This window comes from Emys orbicularis, chromosome 6 (assembly GCF_028017835.1).
Source record: "Emys orbicularis isolate rEmyOrb1 chromosome 6, rEmyOrb1.hap1, whole genome shotgun sequence".
NCBI lineage: Eukaryota > Metazoa > Chordata > Testudines > Emydidae > Emys > Emys orbicularis.
In genome coordinates, this window is record NC_088688.1 from 4,074,297 (window position 1) to 4,097,342 (window position 23,046).

The window sequence follows — 23,046 nt, forward strand, 5'->3', positions numbered from 1 at the left end:
AAGAATTCTTTCCCAGGTATGTGTCTGGTGGGTCTTGCCCACATGCTCAGGGTCTAATTGATCACCATATTTGGGGTCTGGAGGGAATTTACCCCAGATCAGATTGACAGAGACCCCGGGGTTTTCTCCTTCCTCTGCAGCATGGGGCACAGGCCACTTGCAGGTTTAAACTAGCGTAAATGATGAATTCTCTGTAACTTGAAGTCTTTAAACCATGATTTGAGGACTTCAGTAACTCAGCCAGAAGTTAGGGGTCTGTTACAGAAGTGGGTGAGGTTCTGTGGCCTGCGTTGTGCAGGAGGTCAGACTAGATGATCACAATGGACCCTTCTGACCTTAAAGTCTATGAGGTCACTGATACGGAGCGATCTGGATTGCTTGCTAAGATGGATGCAAACAAACAATATGGCTAAATGTAAATGACTCTTGGAATAAAGAATGCAGGCCATGCTTACAGGATGGGGGACTCTATCCTGGGAAGCAAGGACTCTGAAAAAAATTTGGGGGTCATGATGCATAATCAGCTTGGAATGCGAGCTCCCAGTGTGACACTCTGGCCAAAAGAGTTAATGCGATCCTCTGGTGCATAGGCAGGGGAATCTCACGTAGGCGCAGAGAGGTTATTTTACATCTGTATTTGGCACTGGTACAACCTCTGCTGGAATCCTGTGCCCAGTTCTGGTGTTCAAAATTCAAAAAGGATGTTGAAAAATTGGAGAGGGTTCAGAGAAGAGCCACGAGATTGCTTAGAGGATTAAAAAACAGGTCTTGTAGTATAGACTCAAGGAGCTCAATCTGTTTAGTTAAGGGGTGACTTGATTACAGTCTATAAGTAGCTATACGAGGGACAAATATTTAATAATCAGATCTTCAATTTAGAGAATGGTTAGTTGAAGCTAGAGAAATTCAGATGGGAAATAAGGTGCCAATTTTTAACAGAGAGAGTAATTAACCATTGGGACAACTTCTCAAGGGCTGTGGTGGATTCTTCATCAAGATGAGATGTTTTTCTAAAAGCTCTGCTCTGGAGATTATTTTGGAGAAGTTCCCTGGTCTGTGTTACACAGGAGGTCAGATGAGATAATGACAATGGTTCCTTCTGGCCTTGGAATCTATGAATCTGTGTCTGCCTTCAGGTTTGCTGGCCCAGCTCCTCTTGATTTCAGTGAGTGTTTGAGGGCAGAATTGGTCTCACAGCTAGCACAGTAAAAATACAGAGCTCTAGCACAGACATTTCTGTAGGCCGAGGGCACTGACATCCAGCCCGCAATGAGACAGGGCTTGCCTTACGTTCAGACTGTACCCAGCTATTCAAGATTTGTCTTGGGTGTAACTGGCATCAAGCCCTCGCTACAGATGAAAGAGCTTCAGAAAAAGAGGCTGAATCTAGAACTCTGGAAAGTTAACTTACCCGACACTTCTTTAACAGAAGAAAACATACAATTGCTTCCAGTTACCCAGCAATTTCACTCGCTGCAGGGAGCTTGGACGCCACAGCTGATAGCATAGCAGAGTAGAATAAAAGAAAAAATTCAGCAAGGAACAGCACAACCTCCTTGGGTCACTTTTAACCCAACCCAACCGGCTGAGTTTGAATGTTGAGTGAAGGTTTTGGCTCATTTATTCTATCTCAGTTGAACTCCTGTTCCTAGTTCAGTGGGAACCCATGATGAATGGTTTCCCATCTGATATTCCCCAGGGATGAAACCAGAGAACATCAGAATTCAGGGCTCCTCTTACCCTCCTGTGCGTTTTCACAGAGCTGGTTTCTAAGCCACACCTGATATGCCTCGCTATTAGTTTGCTGCACCTTGCGATGGCTTTTATCAGTGCTGGAACAGATGGCTGGGTTTGGACTGGTGCCCTTTGTTTTCAGATAGACCAGTTAATTTTGTGGCAGTTGAGAGGACAGGGACAAGCCAAGGGAAGTGATCCATTACAGGATTCTGAAAGGGAGATGGGACCAGACTGTGGCAGAGCCAGGCAGTTGCATGTGCAAAAGGTGTGTGTATAAAAATGTTATCTCACGCAGCAGCATCTGCATGGACCCGGAGTTAAGGCAACATCCGCTGAGCCAAAGGCAATTTATAGTCGGGCCCAGCTGAGACGATCCCTGAAAGGTTGCCCGCTCATACTGTTCTTGCCATTGTTCAAGCACTGCCTGGTGGAAGTTCATATGGCAAGTGACAAAAGATGCATTATTCATGGGGTCAAGGATTTGGATGGTTCTGGTAGCTTCTATTCTATTCAATTCAGGTTCTTCTACTGCACCCATCAGCGGGGTATCTGAGCACCTTCCAGTAGTGCATTAAGCAACGTAACTAACGTCTGTTCTGTCGCATGTTGTTTGTCCTCTCCTCCAGGGGAGAAGTATGTGCAGTGGAGTGTATTGTGTTGGTAGGGTTTTTAAATATACCGGTTGCTCTGTATTTTGTTAGAGAAGGCAGGTCAAAGAAATGTGCCTTGCACTTGAAGTGGAAGGTGGTGAGATTTGGGAGGGTGCTTAGTTTTCGGGGAGACGGGGGGGGTCATTCCGCAGTCCAGGACCAGCACCTGAGAAAGTGCTGTCTCCACAAGAGATGAGCGTTACCCTTATTGTAAAGAGCTCCGTTGTACCAGAGGAGCACGGTTGTTGACCCCGGTTTTCATCTTGGAGCTCTTGGCTCTTTTAGATCCCTGGGTTCAGGCCGTGGGGCGCCTTTCAGATAAGGACTGAGACCTTGAACTTGATTCACTATTCGATGGGAAGCCGGTGTAGTGAGTGGAAGACAGGTCTGATGTGCTTGTGGTAGCCTGTGTGGCTGAGGAGACGTGCTGCAGCATTCTGTACTAGCTGGAGTTTCCTAAGCTCTGAAGGCTTCATGCCCAGGTAGATCACCATGCGGTGGTGGTGGTGTGTCTCATGTGGTGGCGGATAGGTAGAGCTGTATGTCAGCTACATATTGCTCACCTTTGAGTCATGTCATCCCCAACCAGTTCACCTGAGGGCTGCGTGTAGATGTTGAATAGGACCAGAGAGAGAATTGGTTCTTGTGGGACTCCACAAGTGAGCGGTCTAGTGGTGGAGGTGTAGTTTTCCTTCACTGCTCATTGGTCGCATCTCTCCAAGAAGGATTCATTCTAGCACGTTACCCCGGACCCCCTGCCGCCTCTCTCAGGCAAGGCAACAGAAACTCATGGTCAACAGTGCTGAATGCTGCAGTGCGATCCAGCAGGATGAGCCTGGATGTCTGTCCGCTACCCATTGACAGGAGGAGATCATTCATCCGTGCCACTGAAGCAATTTCAGTTCCATGTCCTGGCCTGAATCCAGATTGTGCCAGGTCTAAAATGTTGGCTTCAATCAGATGAGCTTGTAGTTGGCCTTTGTCTAGCTTGTCTCTGAGCTTGCTCAGGAATCGGAGGCTTGCCATTGGGCCGGTGGTTGGCTAGAACTAATATGTCCAGAGTGGGTACCCCAGCTAGCTCTGAGGGGTCTGTCATTGGATGGTGGTAGCAGTCTCTGAAGGCCAATCAGAGTTTTACTCTCTAGCCACAGGCAGCAGGTGACTGCGAAGGGGGGACGTTAGTAACAGGATGGAGTTGAACATCGTCACAGGTATGGTTCTGAGTAGCATCCAGATCCTAAGGGCCAAATCCTGAGCTCCTTGCTCTGATTTTATTCAGCCCTTAGTTGGGCAAAACTCCCATTAACTTCAGTGGGAGCTTGCTTGAACTCAGGGTACTGCCCGAGACGTGTGTCTGAAACGCATTTAAACCAACTTGTTCTGGAAAACCAAGGATAGAAATACCACGGGATTGAGCTTTCCCTTGAAATTACTGCTGTGTTCTGCTGCCAGTCTCGTTGCTTAGGGTATTTCAGCCTATTGGTCTTTTCATAGATTCCAAGGCCAGAAGGGACCACTATGATCATCTAAAAGAACAGGAGTACACCTCTACCTCGATATAACGCTGTCCTCGGGAGCCAAAAAAATCTTACCGCGTTATAGGTGAAACCATGTTATATCGAACTTGCTTTGATCTGCCGGAGTGTGCAACCCCCCACCCCACCCCACCCCACCCCCGGAGCGCTGCTTTACCGCATTATATCCGAATTCGTGTTATATCGGGTCGCGTTATATTGGGGTAGAGGTGTACTTGTGGCACCTTAGAGACAAGCAAATTTATTTGGGCATAAGCTTTTGTGGGCTAAAGCCCACTTCATCGGATGCATGCAGTGGAAAATAGAGTAGGAAGATTTATATACACAGAGAACATGAAAAGATGGGTGTTTCCATACCAACTCTAACGAGACTAATCAATTAAGGTATGGCAAAACCCATTTTTTCATGTTCTCTGTGTATATATATCTTCCTACTGTATTTTCCACTGCATGCATCCGATGAAGAGGGCTGTAGCCCACGAAAGCTTATGCCCAAATAAATATGTTAGTCTCTAAAGTGCCACAAGTACTCCTGTTCTTTTTGCTGATACAGACTAGCACGGTTACCACTCTGAAACCCGTGATTATCTAGTCTGCCCTCCTGTAGAACGCAGACCGTGGCCCCAAAATGATTCCTGCTTGAACGGGAGCCCTTTTAGAAAAACATCTGAACTTGATATAAAAATGGCCAATGATGGAATCACCACCACCATCCTTGATCTGTCGTTCCAATGGTTAATCACTCTCACTGTTAAAAATGTACACCTTACTTCCCATCTGAATGTGTCTAGCTTCAACTTCCAGCCATTGGATCTTGTTATAAACTTTGTCTGCTAGACTGAAGGGCCCATTCTCAAACATTTAGGTTCTTATCGACCTGTAACCAAGTCACCCCTTAACCTTCTGTTTATTAAGCTAAATACATTGAGCTCCTTGAATCTATCACTAGACGGCTGGTTTTCTAAGCCTTTAATCATTCTTGTAGCTCTTCCCCTCTCCAAATTATTAACTAGAACTTTGGACAATTCCAGAACTTCTCCTATGTGGTGGTGGTGGTATTTCAATGACCATTTAACAGGGAGGCACCAACCTGGACCAGGCCCCGTTGCACTAGGAGCTGTACAAAACACAGAGCAACAGTCAGCCCTTACCCTGAAGAGTCAAATTTTGCAGATGGGGACCTGAGGTCCAGAGATGAAGTGATTTGCCCAAGGTCACACAGAAAGCCTGTGGCAGAGTCAGGAACTGAATCTAGGATTCTTAAAGCCCAGGCTAGTGCTTTACTCCAAACAGCTTAACAGAGCTAGCCAAACTTTCTCTCCAAAATCCATCTGTGGGCCTGTGGAAGCTTCTATAAAGTTTCAGCCAAAAGGACATCCTTCCCCTCCCCTTTCCCTGAAAAACAGCCTGACTTTTCAGTCTCACAGCCAGCGTTCGATGCCTGGGTGCAGCATTCCTACCCATGTCAGACCCCCCATACACACACGCCCTCGCCCTCTTTTGTCTTGGAAGGGCCCTGGGTCGAAGCTTGATTTGCTTAAAATAAGGTAGCATGGTCCAGTGGGTAGAGCATGGGACTGAGAGTCGAGAGAGCTGGGTTCTAATCCTGACTCTCACCACCACCACCCCCGCCCGCCTGCTGCGTGACCTGGAACAAGTCTCTTCCGCTCTGTCCAGCTTGTCTGTTTTGGGCTGGGATCTCTTGGTCTTTCTGCAATACACGTAAGAATCTGAGGACTCACCTCTTTACTTGCAACCATTGCTTAGACCCCTCCCCTCCTGTCATTTAAAACAACCCCGCATTCTAAAGGAGAAGAGGTAGAAGTGGGGGGGGGGGGCACCTGGGAAAGCAGCAGGTGTGTTAATTCCAGCTGGCCGTTGTAATCCTCTGGGCGAGAGACGTCTGGGAGGCCGGCTCTAATTGTTGTGCTGACAGTGGGTGTTTAAATGAGATTAAAGGAGCCCTTTCAAGTGGAAGCATCTCTGACCCTGCAGGTAAGACTTTCTGAAGCATGTTAGGAAGACGATAATTCCCATCTTTTCTCTCCTTTTAAGCAACAAAATGAGGTTTAGGACTGACAAGGACTCTGCTAGGCCTGGAGCTTTAGGCCTATTACGAGGGACATGTCGGGGCTCCTGTATAAGAAGGTAACAGGCACGGGTTTTATTCCCCCCTTTCCTGCCTGGGGAGTCTTTGCAGATTTTAGAGGACTAGAGATGACACTGGATGGTTTCAGGTTCCCAAAGACAGCTTCCCCTCCTCCCCTCCTTTCCATCTTTTGCCCCCTGTTTGCACGCTCGTCCCCCTTCCATCTTTTTGCCGTCGGGGAGAAGAACGCAGTGCGCGGCGGTTGAGTGACAGCGGTGAGATTGGGACGTTCTGTTCAGCCCCGGGCAGTTTTGCGTAGATGTTTGGCATTCCAAGCACTGCGCCGTTAGGGCTTGTGGCTCCAACATCCACGCCGGAGAGCGCCGGAGACAGAAGGAATGGTCTGAGCCAAGCTGGTGCAGAGCAGGTTTGAGCCGGTTTCTCCACTGGCTGGTCAGTTCTGTTCATTCCCTCTGTGGCACCTGGCATTGGCCACTGTCGGCAGGCAGGATACTGGGCTAGATGGACCTTTGGTCTGACCCAGTCTGGCCATCACTAGTACAGCACTGCCTGGGGAGTTGTGCCCTTAGCAGCTCCTCCTTGTCCATCTTTCCAATACACATAGGTCTCCAGAAGCACCCAAAAGAAACAGCTTGAGAGGTGGTTGGAGCTGGAGACCAAGGAAAGAGCTGATATGCTGGTAGAGCTCCGGTTTGGGTGCCCCATGGCCAGAGACCAGGGATGAGCTGGTGTCTAGGAAAGGTCCTATGATACGGACAGTGGTCAGAGACTATATCCTTTGCAGTGCTGTTGGATGAGAGGAAGTTCTGTGCACCTGGGGAAGGAGAATGGGTCATGGAGACTTCCCTTCCTAAGTCACCAAGCCAGTCCTCCGAGTTCCACATCCTACCATCTGCGAGCTATTTTAGTGGCCTTTGCTAAAGGAGGTGGTAGCCCCAGTTCAGTCCCTAGTACGAATTCGCACGGGATCTGACATTCGGCCACGATTAGATTCCGGGCAGGACATCTGCCCTGTTCATTCAATAGCTAAAGTGGCATTTCACCTTCTGGCTGGATCTTTGATCTCTTCTCACTCACCTCCTGCCGAGTCCTCTCCACACTCTATTCTGTCCTGTTCTCCTGCACCCATCACCATGGTAACTGAGCGCCATCATCTCCTTCTCCACTTGCCCCATCAGCAGCTTCCTCCTGCTTAAAGAAGCAATCCAGGGCCTTGCCTCCAAACAAACTTGCACCCGTTTAGTTAATCCGGTGCAAAGCCATGTGTAAACGGCCCATTCCTGACGGATTTAAGCTAAACTGAAATATGCTTGGGTTAGACCGAAATAAAAGCATCCATATGGCCACACTTGTGTCCATGTCTGATTCTCTTCTAGTGGGGCACAAAACCCACCTCTGCAACTGGTGCTAAGGAGGCCCCTCGCTGGCACTCTCAGCAGAACGGACAAGAGCTGAACGGGCCATGGAGACGGCAAGCCCGCCTCTCCTGTAGACGTGTGTGCATCCGGGTCAGGGTTGAGGTGCGTTGAGAGGGGAAAGGGATGTGGGGAGAAGCTCGGGCTGCTGCCTGGCCATCAGTCTACACAGACTCCCAGTCTCACCCCTTCCCGTAGCATTAACTTCACTTTGAGCACCCCCTACGTGAGGCACATCTCCAGAGTGAAGCACGAGACCCAGAAATGCAGACTCCCTGGGTGAGAGTCTGTACCTTGGAAATCCACAATGATTCCTTCTGGCTTTGGAGTCTATAAGCCTCTGAAGTGTCACCAAGAGAGATATTGGAACCATATTTGAGTTGAATTAAGGAACCATGTGCCAGCAGCCTCCTCTTTGAGGAGCAGGTTCAGTGGAGGGCAGCCGGGGCTGCTGCCTGGAGCTCATGGCCATTGCACCCAAGATAACGATGCCCCAAGATGGGGCGCACTGCTGGCTCGTGTCATTGCTGCTGGCGAGAACGCACTGCTCCCCCGCTGCGTGTCTGACTCCTAGGAGAGCGAGCAGGGCGTGCAGCAGAGTGAGTTTGCTCTCCCTAGCTCCTGGGGGGCTGCGTGCCGGAGTGCCGGCTGGCTCAGCAAGTTCGTACGTGCTCTGTCCTCCTCGCGATGGGGATTTTCTTTGCCTTTCCGCCAACCCTTCAGGTCTGGGGAGACGCTGAAGAGAAACGATCCTGAGGTGCGGAGCGCTGCGAATGCGCTGGGCGTTCAAATAGGTAACGCTCCCCCCCCCACCCACCCCCCGGGAGATTTGGTTGTACTCGGGCAGGGCAGGATCAGCAAGGGTTGCTGCAGCCGGAGTGCAGCGCTGTACAGGTGGGTGCTGTGCTGGATCCTTATGGGCTCTGAGGGGTATTGGGTCAGGGAAGGAAGCACCCAAGCTTTTATTCCGGGGTCTGGGGGAATCACTGCTACAGATGGGTGGGCTTGTTCAGGTCAGAAGTGGCTCAAAGCTTCCCTCAAAACTGGAGACAAATTCTGGAGGTTTGAGAAGACCTTGGTTAATGTTGCCAGTTTCCTAATTTTTTCAGCTTCATCTAAAATTGTGGGGAGATGCCCTTTTTGTGTTATTTCTGGCCTGGACAAGAATCTTGAAGTAGCAGGAAAGCTGCTCTCGTGGTATTTCCTATCAGATCTCTGGTCTCAGGAGGTTCAGCCACGGGTCTGTCTGAACCTTTGGAGGTGTCTCCAACCTGGACCTCCAGAGCTAGAGATGTTCTCCTTTCGCTGCTGCCCCCAAGAGGGCATTTACTCCGCATGGCAGAAAAGTATCCATCCCTTTTATTTTTGGATAGAAAATAGGGTTTTCAACAAAAATGCGTGGGTGTGGGTGTATGTAAATGGTCTGTTTTCTATGAAACGTTTTCATAGAGTGTCAAAAAAACAAATGCTCAAAACTGAGAAAGTTTTTGGGTTTCAGCCGAAACATTAAGCTAAAAAAAATCAACATTTTCCATAGAAAATGTTGACAAAAATGAAAAATAATATAAAAAATCATTTTTGTCAAAATCTTCTGCAGGAAAACCCCCATATTTTCCAGCCAGCTGTAGTACTGAAAACAATGGATGGCTTCAACGCAGGCGTATAGAGAGGAAGGGTGGCTGTGTGGTTAAGGGCTGGCTGGGACTCAGGAAAGCTTGGTTTAACTCCAGGCTGTTTTGTAGACTCCCTGTATGGCCTTGGGTAAGTCACTTAAACTTTCTGGGCCTCAGTTTCCCCATCTGTAAAATGGGGGTGGTCATCCGTCTTCTCCTCCCACCCTTTGTCTGTCTTGTTTATTTCGATTGTCAGCTCTTCGGGGCCCCAGGGGGACTTCTAGGCCCGAGGGTCATAGCAAGAGAAGTAAGAGTAGTGATTTTAAATGGCTGAGAGGCTGGAGAGAAGCAGGGGAGCATATGGGTTTGCCTTGTGGAATGGGCAGCAGAGAAGGGTTGGCTCGCGGGGTGACCAGCTGGTAGTGATGTGAGTGAACGTAAGGGGACTATAATCAGGTTTTACGCTTCAGGGCACAGGCTTATAGCTGCAGAGGTCAGAAGGGACTTCCACACCCACCCACCCACCCCCCCCCACACACACACACACACACACACACACACACACACACACACACACGTTATCATTGCACAATTAGATGGATTTGGCAGGGTCATGTTTTTTCCTATGCATGTGGCTGTGGTGCCAGCCGGATGCAGGATACCAGAGTAGATCATCAAATCATAGACTGTCAGGGTTGGAAGGGACCTCAGGAGGTCATCTAGTCCAACCCCCTGCTCAAAGCAGGACCAATCCCCAACTAAATCATCCCAGCCAGGGCTTTGTCAAGCCTGACCTTAAAAACCTCTAAGGAAGGAGATTCCACCACCTCCCTAGGGAACCCATTCCAGTGCTTCACCACGCTCCGAGTCAAAAAGTTTTCCCTAATATCCAACTTAGACCTCCCCCACTGCAACTTAAGACCATTACTCCTTGTTCTGTCAACCCAATAGTCTGATCTGACCCCGCCAGGCCCACGCTGCTCTTTACAAAGCCGTGCTCTACATTGGAATTGGCCCTCTCTGTCCCACACCTCACACCCCCTCAGGCTGCGGGCCACACCCCTGGCCAAGCTTATCCTTCCCATTCTCTCTGCTCTGTGCTCAGCCCGTACCCTTTTCCCTTCCAAATTCGCCCAGGGCAACAGGAGCGCAGGGATGCGCAGGCTTGTGTGCCCAGCTGCTGCGCTGGGGCATGGCAGATGTGCGTGGTCGCCACAAGAGAAGATCCGTGCAAAGCAGCAACCCTCGCGCATCCACAGTGCTGAGCCTAGCCCCTGCATCTCCCTCTGCCTGGGGCATCACTCGCAGCTGCTGTGCAGGGCTCGCCCAAAGGGCGCTCACTAGGAGGTAGGGGGATCCAGGACAGATCTGAATTCCCCCCTGTGAGTCCCATCAAGGCCCAGCACAACAGCCATGGCTTCGCTACACTCTTGCTGCGGTGTGGGAACCGTGCCATTGCTGAGTTGGTTAGGGCGGATTCGTGTCTGCAGAGTGCTTTGTCAGTGTAAAGTGCTACCGGGACGCACGAGCTGGAGTCAACTAGCACCTGAGATTACTGAGCTTGCAATGATTTTAAAAGGCTAATTTAGTTTCCATCACTGCAGGTCAAACGCCTGAACAATAAACCCGCTGTCTTTAGTCTCATGCAGAAGCAAAAGCAGCCACCCACCGGAGTCTAGCATGGAGGTTCCCTGGCTGCTGGCTGCGGAATTCTTCTCCTTCCTCCAGCTGCTAAATCACATTCAAAGGAGCTACAAATGCACTAAATGTCTCCGTAAGGTTTCTTCTCCCGGAGGCAATTGCTGGTAGCTACCATGCTGTTACACAACAGCCGATGGGAAGGCAGAGGAAGGCCGGGGCGTGGTGAAGGGTGGGGTGGGGTGAAGGTGACCCCAGTGGGAAGGGAAGTGGTGCTGGGTGTTGTCCAATGGGAGGAGAGGTGGAGATTGGAGGTTGGCGAATGGCAGGAGGTGCAATGAGATGCTCTCTCTTTGAAGATGGGGTCGACACTTTGAATACGTTTGAGATCCCCGTTCTAGTACTGAGGTCACCGGCAGGCACGTTTGTGGGAGAAGCCAGTTTGTAGTGAGTGTCAGAGAATAGGAATGGCAAGTGACTTTTGAATTGATAAGCCATGGGAATCCATGGCTAAGAATTAAGCTCATCCAATTAAGAACATAAGAACGGCCATACTGGGTCAGACCAATGGTCCATCTAGCCCAGTATCATGTCTTCTGAGAGTGGCCAATGCCAGGTGCCCCAGAGGGAATGAACAGAACAGGTAATCATCAAGTGATCCATCCCCTGTCACCCATTCCCAGCTTCTGACAAACAGAGGCTAAGGACACCATCCCTGCCCATCCTGGCTAATAGCCATTGATGGACCTATCCTCCATGAACTTTTCTAGTTCTTTTTTGAACCCTGTTATAGTCTTAGCCTTCACAACATCCTCTGGCAAGGAGTTCCACCGGTTGACTGTGCGTTGTGTGAAGAAATACTTCTTTTTGTTTGTTTTAAACCTGCTGCCTATTCATTTCATTTGGTGACACATTAGTTCTTGTAAAAAGCAACAGAGGGTCCTGTGGCACCTTTAAGACTAACAGAAGTATTGGGAGCATAAGCTTTCGTGGGTAAGAACCTCACTTCTTCAGATGCAAGACTTGCATCTGAAGAAGTGAGGTTCTTACCCACGAAAGCTTATGCTCCCTATACTTCTGTTAGTCTTAAAGGTGCCACAGGACCCTCTGTTGCTTTTTACAGATTCAGACTAACACGGCTACCCCTCTGATACATTAGTTCTTGTGTTATGAGGAGTAAATAACACTTCCCTATTTACTTTCTCCACACCATTCTTTATTTTATAGACCTCTATCATATCCCCCCTTAGTCGTCTCTTTTCCAAGCTGAAAAGTCCCAGTCTTATTAATCTCTCCTCATATGGAAGCTATTCCAAACCCCTAATCATTTTTGTTGCCCTTTTCTGTACCTTTTCCAATTCCAATATATCTTTTTTGAGATGGGGCTACCACATCTGCGTGCGATATTCAAGATGTGGGCGTACCATGGATTTATATAGAGGCAATATGATATTTTCTGTCTTATTATCTATCCCTTTTCTAATGATTCCCAACATTCTGTTCACTTTTTTGACTGCCGCTGCACATTGAGTGGATGTTTTCAGTGGACTCTCCAAGATCTCTCTTGAGTGGTAACAGCTAATTTAGACACCATCATTTTGTACAGATAGTTGGGAATATGTTTTCCAATGTGCATTACTTTGCATTTATCAGCACTGAATTTCATCTGCTATTTTGTTGCCCAGTCACCCAGTTTTATGAGGTCCCTTCATAATACTTTGCAGTCTGCTGTGGAATTAACTATATTGAGTAGTTGTGCATCATCTGCAAATTTTGCCACCTCACTGTTTACCCTTTTTCCCAGATCATTTAGGGCACAAAACCCAAAAACATGTGACCTAAGTTGTGTGCATCTAAAACTAACCAATAACGTTTGCATTTTGAAGACCATGTAATCATCAGAACCAGCCCCTGAAAAGTCTCCAGGCCAATAAATAGCCACAAAGGCTGTTGGGAGAATGAGTAAGTGGAAGACAGTCGCAGCCCGCTCCCTAGTAATGGCAAACAGAGAAAGAGGCTAAATCAGTGGAATGAAGTCTCCCCTGCAAATGATGTCCTCAGATCCAATGAGTCTGCTCACAGTCCTGTGCTGATGACCCAGCCCCGGCACAAGCACGTGGTCCTCATGGTGTAGCAGCTCCCCACAGGACACCGAACGACATGTTGTGCGGTAGACTCTCTAGCCCTGTGTGGGTGGCTGGATCACACCGGCTTCCCGTGTCTCCTGCTGCTTGGCAGCCACCCTGCAATGGACTGTCACGGCAGGTGCTGGAGACCAGGCCCCGAGCCGCCGGGACCTTGAGCTGAAAGCTGATGCAATTAATGTGGGGTTTTTACTGAATGTCCCTTGGAGACAATGTGGGAAGTCTCAGCCGTGTGCTGTCAGAATGTAGGCACACCTGGCACCCGGGGCCTGACTCTCAGATACTCTCTGCTTGAACCTGGGCCAGGGATGGAGTGGGAGGGGGTTTATGTGTTCCGGGGCTGCACAGGGGAGAGACGGCAACTTCAGGGCTGCTCTCCCTTCCGCCTTTCTACCCCAGCTCCCAGGAAGCAGAGAATCGCCATATGCTCTCTGGCTGTGCCCTCGATCCACCCCCTATCCCAGGGGCTGAGGGCACAGAGCGGGATGCCCCTGTGCAGGAGGGATTCTCAGGGACTTCTCTTTCAGCCACTTTGATTCTGCAAAAAAGGGTCTTAATTTAACAGAGACTAAAGCCCAATGAATCTTCCAACATCGGCCATTGCCGCCACCTGTCCCTAAGTCCAGGGCCTGTCTCCTGGCTGCCAGCTACCCTCTGAGAGCTCTGTTTGTCATCATTTCTGCATGAGCCGGAACTAGCGCCTGCGGTCAGTCAGTGTAGAAATACAGGGCCCTGCCCTGCCACTCTTCCTCCAGGTGGATTGCACCTTCCACTTCGCTCATTCTGAGGCACCTGGAAAGGATCAGGTCATTAAGGATTCGACCCAGCTGGGGAGAAGCAGGTTAGGTGGTTCCTATAAAGGAAGGACTGCAGGGCAATAGGGAGGGGAGACCCAGGGGTAAGGTAGTGGGGAGTTTCCAGGAAGGGAACCACAGAGAGGCTTGCAGGAAGGAGCTCTTGCCTTGGGACTGCCTTTGAAGGGAGCGGGCAGCTGGGAAGAAGGAGCCTCCTGCAGCAGGCCTAGGAGGAGAGTCTCCAGGGATGAAACCCGGAGGGGCAGTGGCGTGGGAAAGCCCTGGAAGGCAAGGAGAGGGGAGAAGAATCTGCAGGGACTGGAGCCTGAGAGGAGTTTTCCTTCCTTTGAGCTGGGACATTGTTACCCTGGAAGGTCTGGGAGCTCAGTGTGACCAGGCCGGAGAGCCGAGTCACCCCCCAGGCCACTATAGCCCAGGCGAGGTGGTGGGTGAGGCAGAGGGGCTGCAGTGCTGGGTTTGGCCAGGCCGAAATGCTGCAGAGCAGTAAGTCTGCGGCAGGACTTGGTAAGGTCTCAGTACACTCTCCACTGGAGTGCCCTGCGTAGGCAGGGTGTCACCTGGAGGCAGCCTGCTTCGGGGGCTTCTCCCATCCCTCGTAGGGAGGGAGGGCGGCCCTGCAGCCGAGCAGTGAGCCCTGCTCAGGGACGGGAGCTGGAAGTGAGTTTAAACAGCAGGGAAAGGTTTGTGAGCCCCAGGAGGGCGAGCTCTGTGCTCATTCATGGCACGTCAACCCCCTGCCCCCAAGATTCCCCCTTCCCCGGGTTTTCCATTGATCCTTCTATTTGAGCTTGGTGTTGTAAAGGGCGGTGATATGCCAGGCTGTGTCCAGATGGGCTCCCGTAGCTTGTGTGTTTTATGTGGAATATGTTTTGCTGTTTGGGCCAATTACTGCTCCCCTGTTACGAGTTTAAATGGACGCCATATGGCTACAGAGCCTATAAGCATGTTCCGTGTTACAAGACAAACCTTCTGCGCAATACCGACGTAGCCCCTGAGATTACTGAGCTTGCAATGATTTTAAAAGGCTAATTTAGTTTCCCTCTTTGTGCCGTCTACCCTGGCATGAACCATGAAACCGGACTCCTGGATTGCCTGGCGCTTTGCACGCACGTTTTGCTCGATGCAGCGCTTGCATCTTCCCGCTCTCTGGGCCAGGAGGCCCTCTGCCCTGCCTGCCGTACAGATGCAGAGGGCTAGGTGGAGGCTGGTCTCTCAGCCCTGCTGAGGAGGTGGTGCGTCGCTGCGCTACCGCCGGAGGCAGCGCGGGCACCAATTGCAGCTGAATCTCAGTCGCTCCCCGGCTCGGCTCTTGCTCCGAGTGGTGCTTTCCGCAGCCCTGCAAAGGATAGCGCTTGCTTGGCTAACCTGGCCCAGCGGTGGGAGTTGGCACACTGGGGTTGGGGCAGAGAGACACCCCCGCCCTTCTGTGCCTACCTCTCTGCTCAGAGGACTGGGGGATTAGAAGGGATGATGCAGGGAGCTCTAACACTGTGAATACCAGTGTCTTCAATCCTTGACTCTTTCTGTTTTTAATTACATCATTCTGTTTAACCCTCGCCCTTCCCCTACGCCCGTTTCACCCCCTCGTTACCTACATGGGGGCATGATTCTCTCCTCCCTTTGGTGTAAATCTGGAATAACTCCTACCCCGGAGGCCCTTAGACAGCATCCCTGCGTGTCTGTCTCTTCTACGCCATGTTTTTCACACCTACGCAGCTCTAGGGAATGCTAAATAACGAGGGGTCACCATGCTGGCGGTGACCCTACCTCTGCCCTGCAATCGGTGGTGCTGGAACAAGGGGTGCTGGGGGCACTGCCCCATCCCTGGGCTTCAGGTGGTAAAAAAACAAAATTCCAAAGATCTGGTTTCCATCAGCAGCCCCCCCAGTATAAAAATTGTTCCAGCCCCCCAGCCTGCAATGGTGGCAAGCCGCTGAAGGGGGGATTCTAAACAGGTGACGCCACACCCACCGTCAGACAAACCTATTTCACCCCCTTGGTCTGGGGGATTGGAGAGTTGCCCTTCCAGAGTCCCCAGCAACGGCCCTCTCGATTTAGCAAGACGCCAGGCTTTTCCCTCCGCTGCCCCGAGCTCCTGGTAGGATTTCAGCGCCCAGAATGGGGACGGTGGCTGGCGGCACAGCTCTGTCTCACATTGTTTCCAGCGCAGCCCCGGGCGAGGCAAACCGTCCAGCCAAGCTGTGCGGCTTGAAGTGCACCGTACTTGCTGGTGCGCCGCTCTTCCGGTCAAGAGCTCTGATTTGTGGAGAGGGACGTGCTGGGGGGTCAGGCAGCATGCATGATGCTGGAGGGGATGCTTTGGAGTGGAGGGGGACATTTTCTTACACAAACACAGCTGTGCCCCCATCACCTTCCCTAGGACACGTCTATTTAGAGTGCGTCAGTTGTGCCAAAGCATATGCCGGCTTCTTGACATGATCGGCGGGGCCTGGAAGAGCCACCAGATTCGTTTTCACTCCTGGCCTGAGCCAGGAAAGTTGCTTCCCTTCATTCTATTTGTATTCTAGTAGGACCTAAACCCCCACCCCCCTGAGGGCTGGAACCCGCCCAGTTGTGTCAGGCGCTGTACGCACACATCAAATAGAAGAAAGTCCCTGCCCAAGCGCATTTACAGTCTCAAACACAAGGCAGACAGCTCCCAAGAAGCAACTTGCCAAAGTCCTCTCCGTCTGTTTGCTACAGCAGGGGATAGATAATGCGGCTAGATGCCACGGTGATGGCATCGTACACGTGTCTATGGGCCAGTGGAGCAGGCAGGCCTGGGTGTATGTAGGCAGGATTACCTACAGCCTGGCCGTGGGACCATTCCAGAGAGGTCCCACCCCCGTAGCTGCACCGGAGCTGTTTCCCAGCTCACCGGCCCCAGCAGAGCACGTCAAAGCGAGCTAAAGCGACCCTTTTGAAGAACGGCAGCGTGGGCGGGGAGGGGCGCGTGCTCTCTGAAATGGCGCGGTGCCCCTGCCACGCTGGAGCCAGCGCATGGACTGACTCACTTGCAGCTTGTAAAACTCTCCGCGGATGACTTGCACGTCTCGGGCGCGGAAGGGATGGAAACCGGATCTGCGAGGGGAGCGGGCGTGCTGGGAGCGAGGGGGCACCAGGGGAGGGGCGGCTCATAGAATCGTTTGGGGCAGGCGGGACCGCTGGTGGGTTGTCACATCCATCCCCCCGCATCGTGGCAGGATTGGCTGAGGTACTTCTGCCCCATCCTTCTGTCAGCCTGGAGCCGTCTTCAGTGATGGGGAATCCAACACGCCAGCCCTGGGCAGCTCCTTTCTTCAGCCAAACCACTCTTCTCCCAGCTCCCCTAACGTCCCCGCTCCCCGCTGAACCTCTAGTCCATGACTTCCTCATGGACCTACTCTGTATAACTGGCCCCTCTCCCCTAGGGAAAGGCCCTGTCTGTATCCGCAGGCGGTTCTCACGCTCCCCGCCCCCCCAGACAGAACATAGCCCAGTGCCCTCCCCTTTCCTCCTACCTCCTGCTCCATGGGCGATTCTTGCTTCTTCCCCTCTGCAGTGTGTCTGAAGCTCTCCTAACATGCAGGGCTAACGGAGACCAGACCCCCAGCCTGGCCGAGCAGCATAATTGCCTCACTTGGCTTCCACGCATCACCCCATCTTCTGTACAGTGTCCTGGACAGGTCTGGGGGCTAATATAATAATAACCATACTACAGAGGGACACACGGGCTTAAAGATGCATGGAGGAGGCATGCAATGATTGTTGCTGTTTCTATTTATTATTTCTAGTACTGTAGCAGCCGGTGGTCCCATTGGGCTGTACACATCCACCATCAGGGACAGTCCCTGCCCGCACGAGGTTACAATCTAAATAGAGAAACAAAGGACTTGCCCAGGGTCACCCAGCAGTTCAGAGGCAGGAATAGAACCCAGGTGTCCTGGGTCTCAGGCCAGCGCCCCGTCTGTGGTGCCTTATGGCCATTTCAGATGAGATACCAACAGCTACTGCAGAGTTCTGTCACCTCCTCATGTCTTAGATCCGGCCCCTGGGCATGGGCAGCTCCAGGGGGCGATGCAGTGGAGGGCATTGGAGCTGGCTCATAAATAGGACCTGATTCCAAACTTCCTCTGGAAGCACTATTGTAATGTGTGGCTACTGAGCTCAGGGACCCAACCCCATGCTCTAGGTAGCCCTAAATCTCTGACTGCCAGAAGCTGGGACTGGATGCCAGGGGACAGATCACTCGATAATTGCCCTGTTCTGTTCATTCCCTCTGGGGCACCTGGCATTGGCCACTGTCAGCAGACAGGATACGGGGCTAGATGGACCTTTGGTCTGACCCAGTGTGGCTGTTCTGATGTTTGTCTGCCACACCATTCAGAGGCATCTATCTCTGGTGTGGAGTGCTGCAGCTGCTTAACAATGCACAGCAACACTAGCTAACGGGGTTGTTTGGGGGGGGGGGGTTGGAGCTTAGAAGGGGATGGGGAAAATAACATGCCCATAGGAATGTGTAAGGGATATTTCTAAGTGCTCAGTTCTGCTCTCAGCTCCACCAGGGCTGTTCCCATCAAAGTCCGCAGGAGTTACTCCAAAGTAACAGTGGGCAGGGCCCAGAGCTCACACCCCAGCTCTAGTGGAAAGTTGCACAGGCTATTTAAGGGCCGCCTCAGTGACCTTCCTCCTCCGCAAGACAGTGCCACCGGTTACCCAATGCCCCCTCGCCAGATGCCGGTGCATGGGGGGGTGAGTTTCTCCGCTGAGTACAGAGCGCTCTCCCCTGACGGACAAACCGTGACCCATCCCTCTCATTTGCTTCCACAGATGGCCAGTCCTGTCCCGTCAGCCTGCTGCGTGGTGCTCGCCGCGGTGGTGATGGTGTACGCTCAGAGGCACAGCCAGTTGGGTAAGTGACTCTCAGCTTCCCTCCCCCTGGCCCGCAAAGAATTCTGTCTCTGCGAGAGCGTAGAGCCTGTTTATTATGTATCTCTCGTAGCCCTCTGCCTCTTATCTCCCGGTCCGATCTGTGTGCTCCATCTGCAGTGTCTGTACCAGGCTGTGTGTCTCATCTCCTTTCATGTCCTCTCCTCCACACCCCGCTGCGTTTAGGAGGACAGCGCCCGGCCATGCACTGGGCTACGAGCACTGCATTCGTCGGCTGCTATAGAGGTGGCGCTGGCGAATGGAAGGGGGTGACCATAATGGACCAGTGCAGGGACGCAGTGTATCCCCACCGTCTACCTCTGTGCACGCTGTCTGCAGCCTTTGAGAGTGCCCCCGTGGGAGTGCCGGGGTGATCCATGGCTGGTCATACCAGAATGCACCCATTGTCCCTTGCTGTGATGCCCAGAGTCGCTTTCTGCTGAGTCCCCATCACCAGTGGCCGAGATAAACAGGGCCTGTTTCCATTCTCGAGAGAGCAAGGAGTCACTGGTCGTGTGCGAGTCGTGACAGCAGCAGGCAGAGCCCGAGACCCCTGTCCTGTGTAATTTCCTGGGCACAGCTGTAACCAGGAGAACAACGGGGCCAGATCTCCCAGGGGGCCCCAGCTGCTTTACGCTGTCCTGGCTGCTGAGGAAGGGTGGCTATTGGTCTTTGGTCCTGGGATTTCATCTTCACTGAGTGCACCGTTCCCGGAACACTCTCTGCCCTTTGAGTCAGCAGGGCTGCAGCCTGGGGGGAGTGCTTCTCCACGCCCCGAAAGGACGGTGTGAAAATACCTCGGGCGGGGTAGTAGGCCAGCCTGCAGCCCTGTCCATCTGGCTTCTTTGGAGAGCCACAGCTTTGTGATTGGGGGGTGGGTGGGCGTGTGCACCCCTGACCCCTGTGGGTGGAACCAGCCCTGCTCAACCATGTGTCCTAGGCTCCCACACAGGAGGAAGGCTGGCCCAGTGGTTAGAGTGTTCGCCCGGGGCTTGAGGGAGACAGGCTTAATTCCCTGCTCTGCCATAGACTTCCTGGGTGACCGTGAGCAAGTCAGTCAGTTGCTGCCTCGGTTTCCCAACTGTAAAACAGGGACCGTGGCACTCCCTAGCTCACAGGGGTGTTGGGAGGATAAAGACACTACAAACTGTGTGGGGCCACAGATATGATGGCAAAGGGGGCCTGATGCGCACCTTGGCTGGGCAGGCTGCTAAGAGTTAAAGGAGACTCTCTGTGAATGTTGATCGGGATCCGGTATCCTTACGCTTCCCTAGGTGGGTCTCTTCGGTCTCTGACTCTGTGATCCCGGGCAGCTGGCGTCACACAGCAATTCAAGGCCCCTGAATATGCACAGCAGGTGCTGTGGGTGCCTGGTAGCCGAGGGGTCGAGGGTTTCGGCTATGTGCCCTCTGCACTCTGACCCTCCCCGGCACTGTGGAGTGGGCGCGTCATTCCGTCTTGTCCCTCTGTGGCAGCTGCTTCCCAAAGGGCAGCGTCCTGGCCTGCAAAGAGCTTCCACGGCCTCCAAGGCCTCCCCGGCAGCGGAGCCCACTCTGAGACGGCAGGCCCTGCTCCCCGGGGCGTAACCCATGGGGGTGCCACAAGGCAAAAGGGACCCTGCAGCCTTGAGGGAGCTGGAGGCCTCAGAGAGGGAGCTGTGGAGCCCTGGGGGACAGCAAGGCAGAGCTGTTCTGAAACCAGGCCTAAATCCAGATGTTCCCCTCAGCAACCCACACCATGGCCACGGATCTCAAGCCTGAATAATGGAATTGGGCAGAATCCTCCGATATCCTCCCCCACACCCTGGTGCCCCCCCCTTCCCGCCTAGGCCCCCCAGGCCTGTCCCATGTGCCCCAATGTATCCCTCCCCCTCGCAGGCTATTCCCAGAGCGCCTGTATCCCTTTTAACACCCTATTGAATAAATCCACAGAGGGAGAATTTAGGCTGCGAGGAAAAAGCAGGAGAAGCAGCACGCGGGGCTGCCCGACTCCACGAAAGCAAAGAGAGCCCTTGGCAATGGCCACCTCCCTATTTATAACGTGATTAGTGGATGTTCAGCTTTAATAACGTATGAAGCATTTGGGGAAATACATTAGTGCTAAATACTTAAGCGAGGAGACTCTGACGAGCCGTTCTGTACGGGAGCTCACAGCCACGCTGGGCCAAGCGTCCCCCCCGACTTACTCAGTGCTAGCAATTAGCAAGTGTCCTACAAAGTGCCGTATGAATTACTAAAGATGGTGTTGGACTGGAAGGGGCTTAGGCTGCTTGCTGGCTAATACCCAGCTGCATGGTGGCTCTCAGTCACCCGACCCAAAACCCCTGCGCTGCTATTTGGTCGTGGCCTCCAGACTCCTTGGATTCTCCGCTTTATTCTGCGGGGGCCAAACTCGTCTCCGGCTGAAGTCACCCAAGCAATGGATTTGGCCCGTTGGTTGTGGTTGTGTCTCAGAATGATTCATTTCCTATCCTTTGAGCACTTGACTTCCCAACCTTAATGTTCTTTTCAAGTAGTTTTTGGTGCATAATTTCCTAGGTTTTTGTAGAAGCACACTGAAAAAAACAGAAATTCCCTCACGCGGCATCACACGGGTGCCTGCGTGCGTCGTCAGCTGGGTTGGAACGTTTAGACCCACTGCACAGAGCTCTGCCACAGGAGCTAATGAAATAACCAACGGCAGTAGTAGGTTGTCATCATCTATGTGAACCAGCCACCAGAGGGGGATAAGGCATATGCTTTGCAAGTGGCTTTCATGGCTATATTCTGACAGCAGAGGGTGGTGGAGACACAGGAATCTTGGGTTCCATTCCAGGTTCTGGTGGTCATAGACCCCTCTGCTCCTGTTCTCACCCAGGCCCTTCCCTTTTGCCCATTCCTCCAGCCTGTCCCAGTTTTGGCCCCAGGGTTCCCATCCAAGTCACAGTCTTTCCACCACTCCATCTCGTGTCCTAGTTTCCCGCCAGGCTCCTTGTCTCAGTCTTATCCAGCCAATCCCATTTTCCCGTCGTACCTGGACTCTTCATCTGATCTCAGTTTTTCTCCACTCTGCTCCCAGTCCCAGACTCCACATCCAATCTCACTCTCTTCCCCCACATGCACACTGGGTTCCCAGTCCTCCCAGCTCCGTTCCCCGTACCTCTGGCTCCCAGTCTTCCCCACCCCCCATCGCCAGCTCCCCATCTGTCCTCCAATCTCCTGGTCCCAATCTATTGTCTCGCCCACACCTCAAGTCTGGCTCTTGTCCTCTCTGCATTTAAGTCAGGCAGCTTCCTCCTCCATGAAGCCTGGGCCCTCGGCGGGGAGGGGAAAGGGGGCGGGGATTGGGGACCAGTGAGTGCAGAGGAGACACAGGTTCCCTCCTCTCCATTTATATGCCCAGAGCCACAGCAGTTAGGAGCAGCAATTGCCCCTGCAGTCCTGGGCTGGAGCATGCCCAGTGCAGATGGAATCTTCAGAGACTTTAGTTGCCAAACTCTAACAAGTGTCTACTGACCATGTGCAAACAGAGATTTTTCAGAGGCTCATTATTTGGCCAAATGTACGTGGGGTTCCCCCCCCCTCCCCCCCATGGAAATAGCAAGACATATCCCTGACACAAAGGCCACCCCTTTGCCAAATTTCAAGTCCCTGCTCCAAAGCATGGTGGTGTTAGATTTTTCTCAGTAAAACGGTCATAATAATGACCTTAACATGGGCATGTATTTTTCCCTAATCGTGAACAATTTTTGCTGAAACTTTTCAAAATAATGCAGCCTGATGCTGCCGCCCCAGCAGGAAAAAATCTCAGCCCGAGCGGGTAACGTTTGGCTAGGTTATAAGCAACTGAAAACAAGGGCTTGTAGTGGGAAGTGGTGGGCAACCTTAACTAGAGGTGGTGCTACCCGTTCCGCCTATGATAAGAAAATAGAAAACAGATCACTAAGGGCCAGATTCTGATACCCTAACTCACATGGAGCAGTTACTGCCCTGGGTGAATAGCTCCATGGATTTCAGAGGGACTATTCAAATGGGAAGGTAGCACTCAACTAAAGGGCAGCAAAGTCTGGCCCTAAATAAATAAATATAAATATGAAATGTCTCCTGCTTGGCCCCGTTCTCCTGACCAGTTTCCCTACAAGGCTGAGGCGTGTGATAGCCCAGGATACAGTTAGGACTGAGAGAAGTGGGAAGCCTCTTCATGGGACTGTATAGCTAAATAGATTCCGAGCAATGTTTCTTTTGAACTAGAAGGGGGAGGATGGGTGAAGCCGAGGCAGCCATAATTGATGTGGGCACCCGAACAGTGAGGCCAGAGGTTCCTGAGATGGTTGTGGCTAAGCAGCTCTGTCCTTATCCGGAGTCCCCAGATTCCCTTGACCCTTCCCAGTCCCCATTTAGCCCTGGGTGTGACACAGGGACTGCCCTGCTCTCATTGGATGGTAATCTCCTTCTGGCAAGGGGCCACAAGCAGGTATCTGTGCTAGTATTTTTTGTGAAGTG

At 52.1% G+C, this 23,046-nt stretch overlaps 1 protein-coding gene across 1 annotated transcript in view; it reads left to right on the top strand.

Annotated features, from left to right (window-relative positions):
* CNTFR (ciliary neurotrophic factor receptor) overlaps nt 1-23,046 on the top strand; it is a 359,131-nt gene that overhangs the window by 131,362 nt on the left and 204,723 nt on the right. Inside the window, exon 2 of the mRNA XM_065406943.1 lies at nt 18,467-18,548. Within this exon, the coding sequence (XP_065263015.1) occupies nt 18,467-18,548 (82 nt within the window). The remainder of the gene's footprint in view (nt 1-18,466; nt 18,549-23,046) is intronic.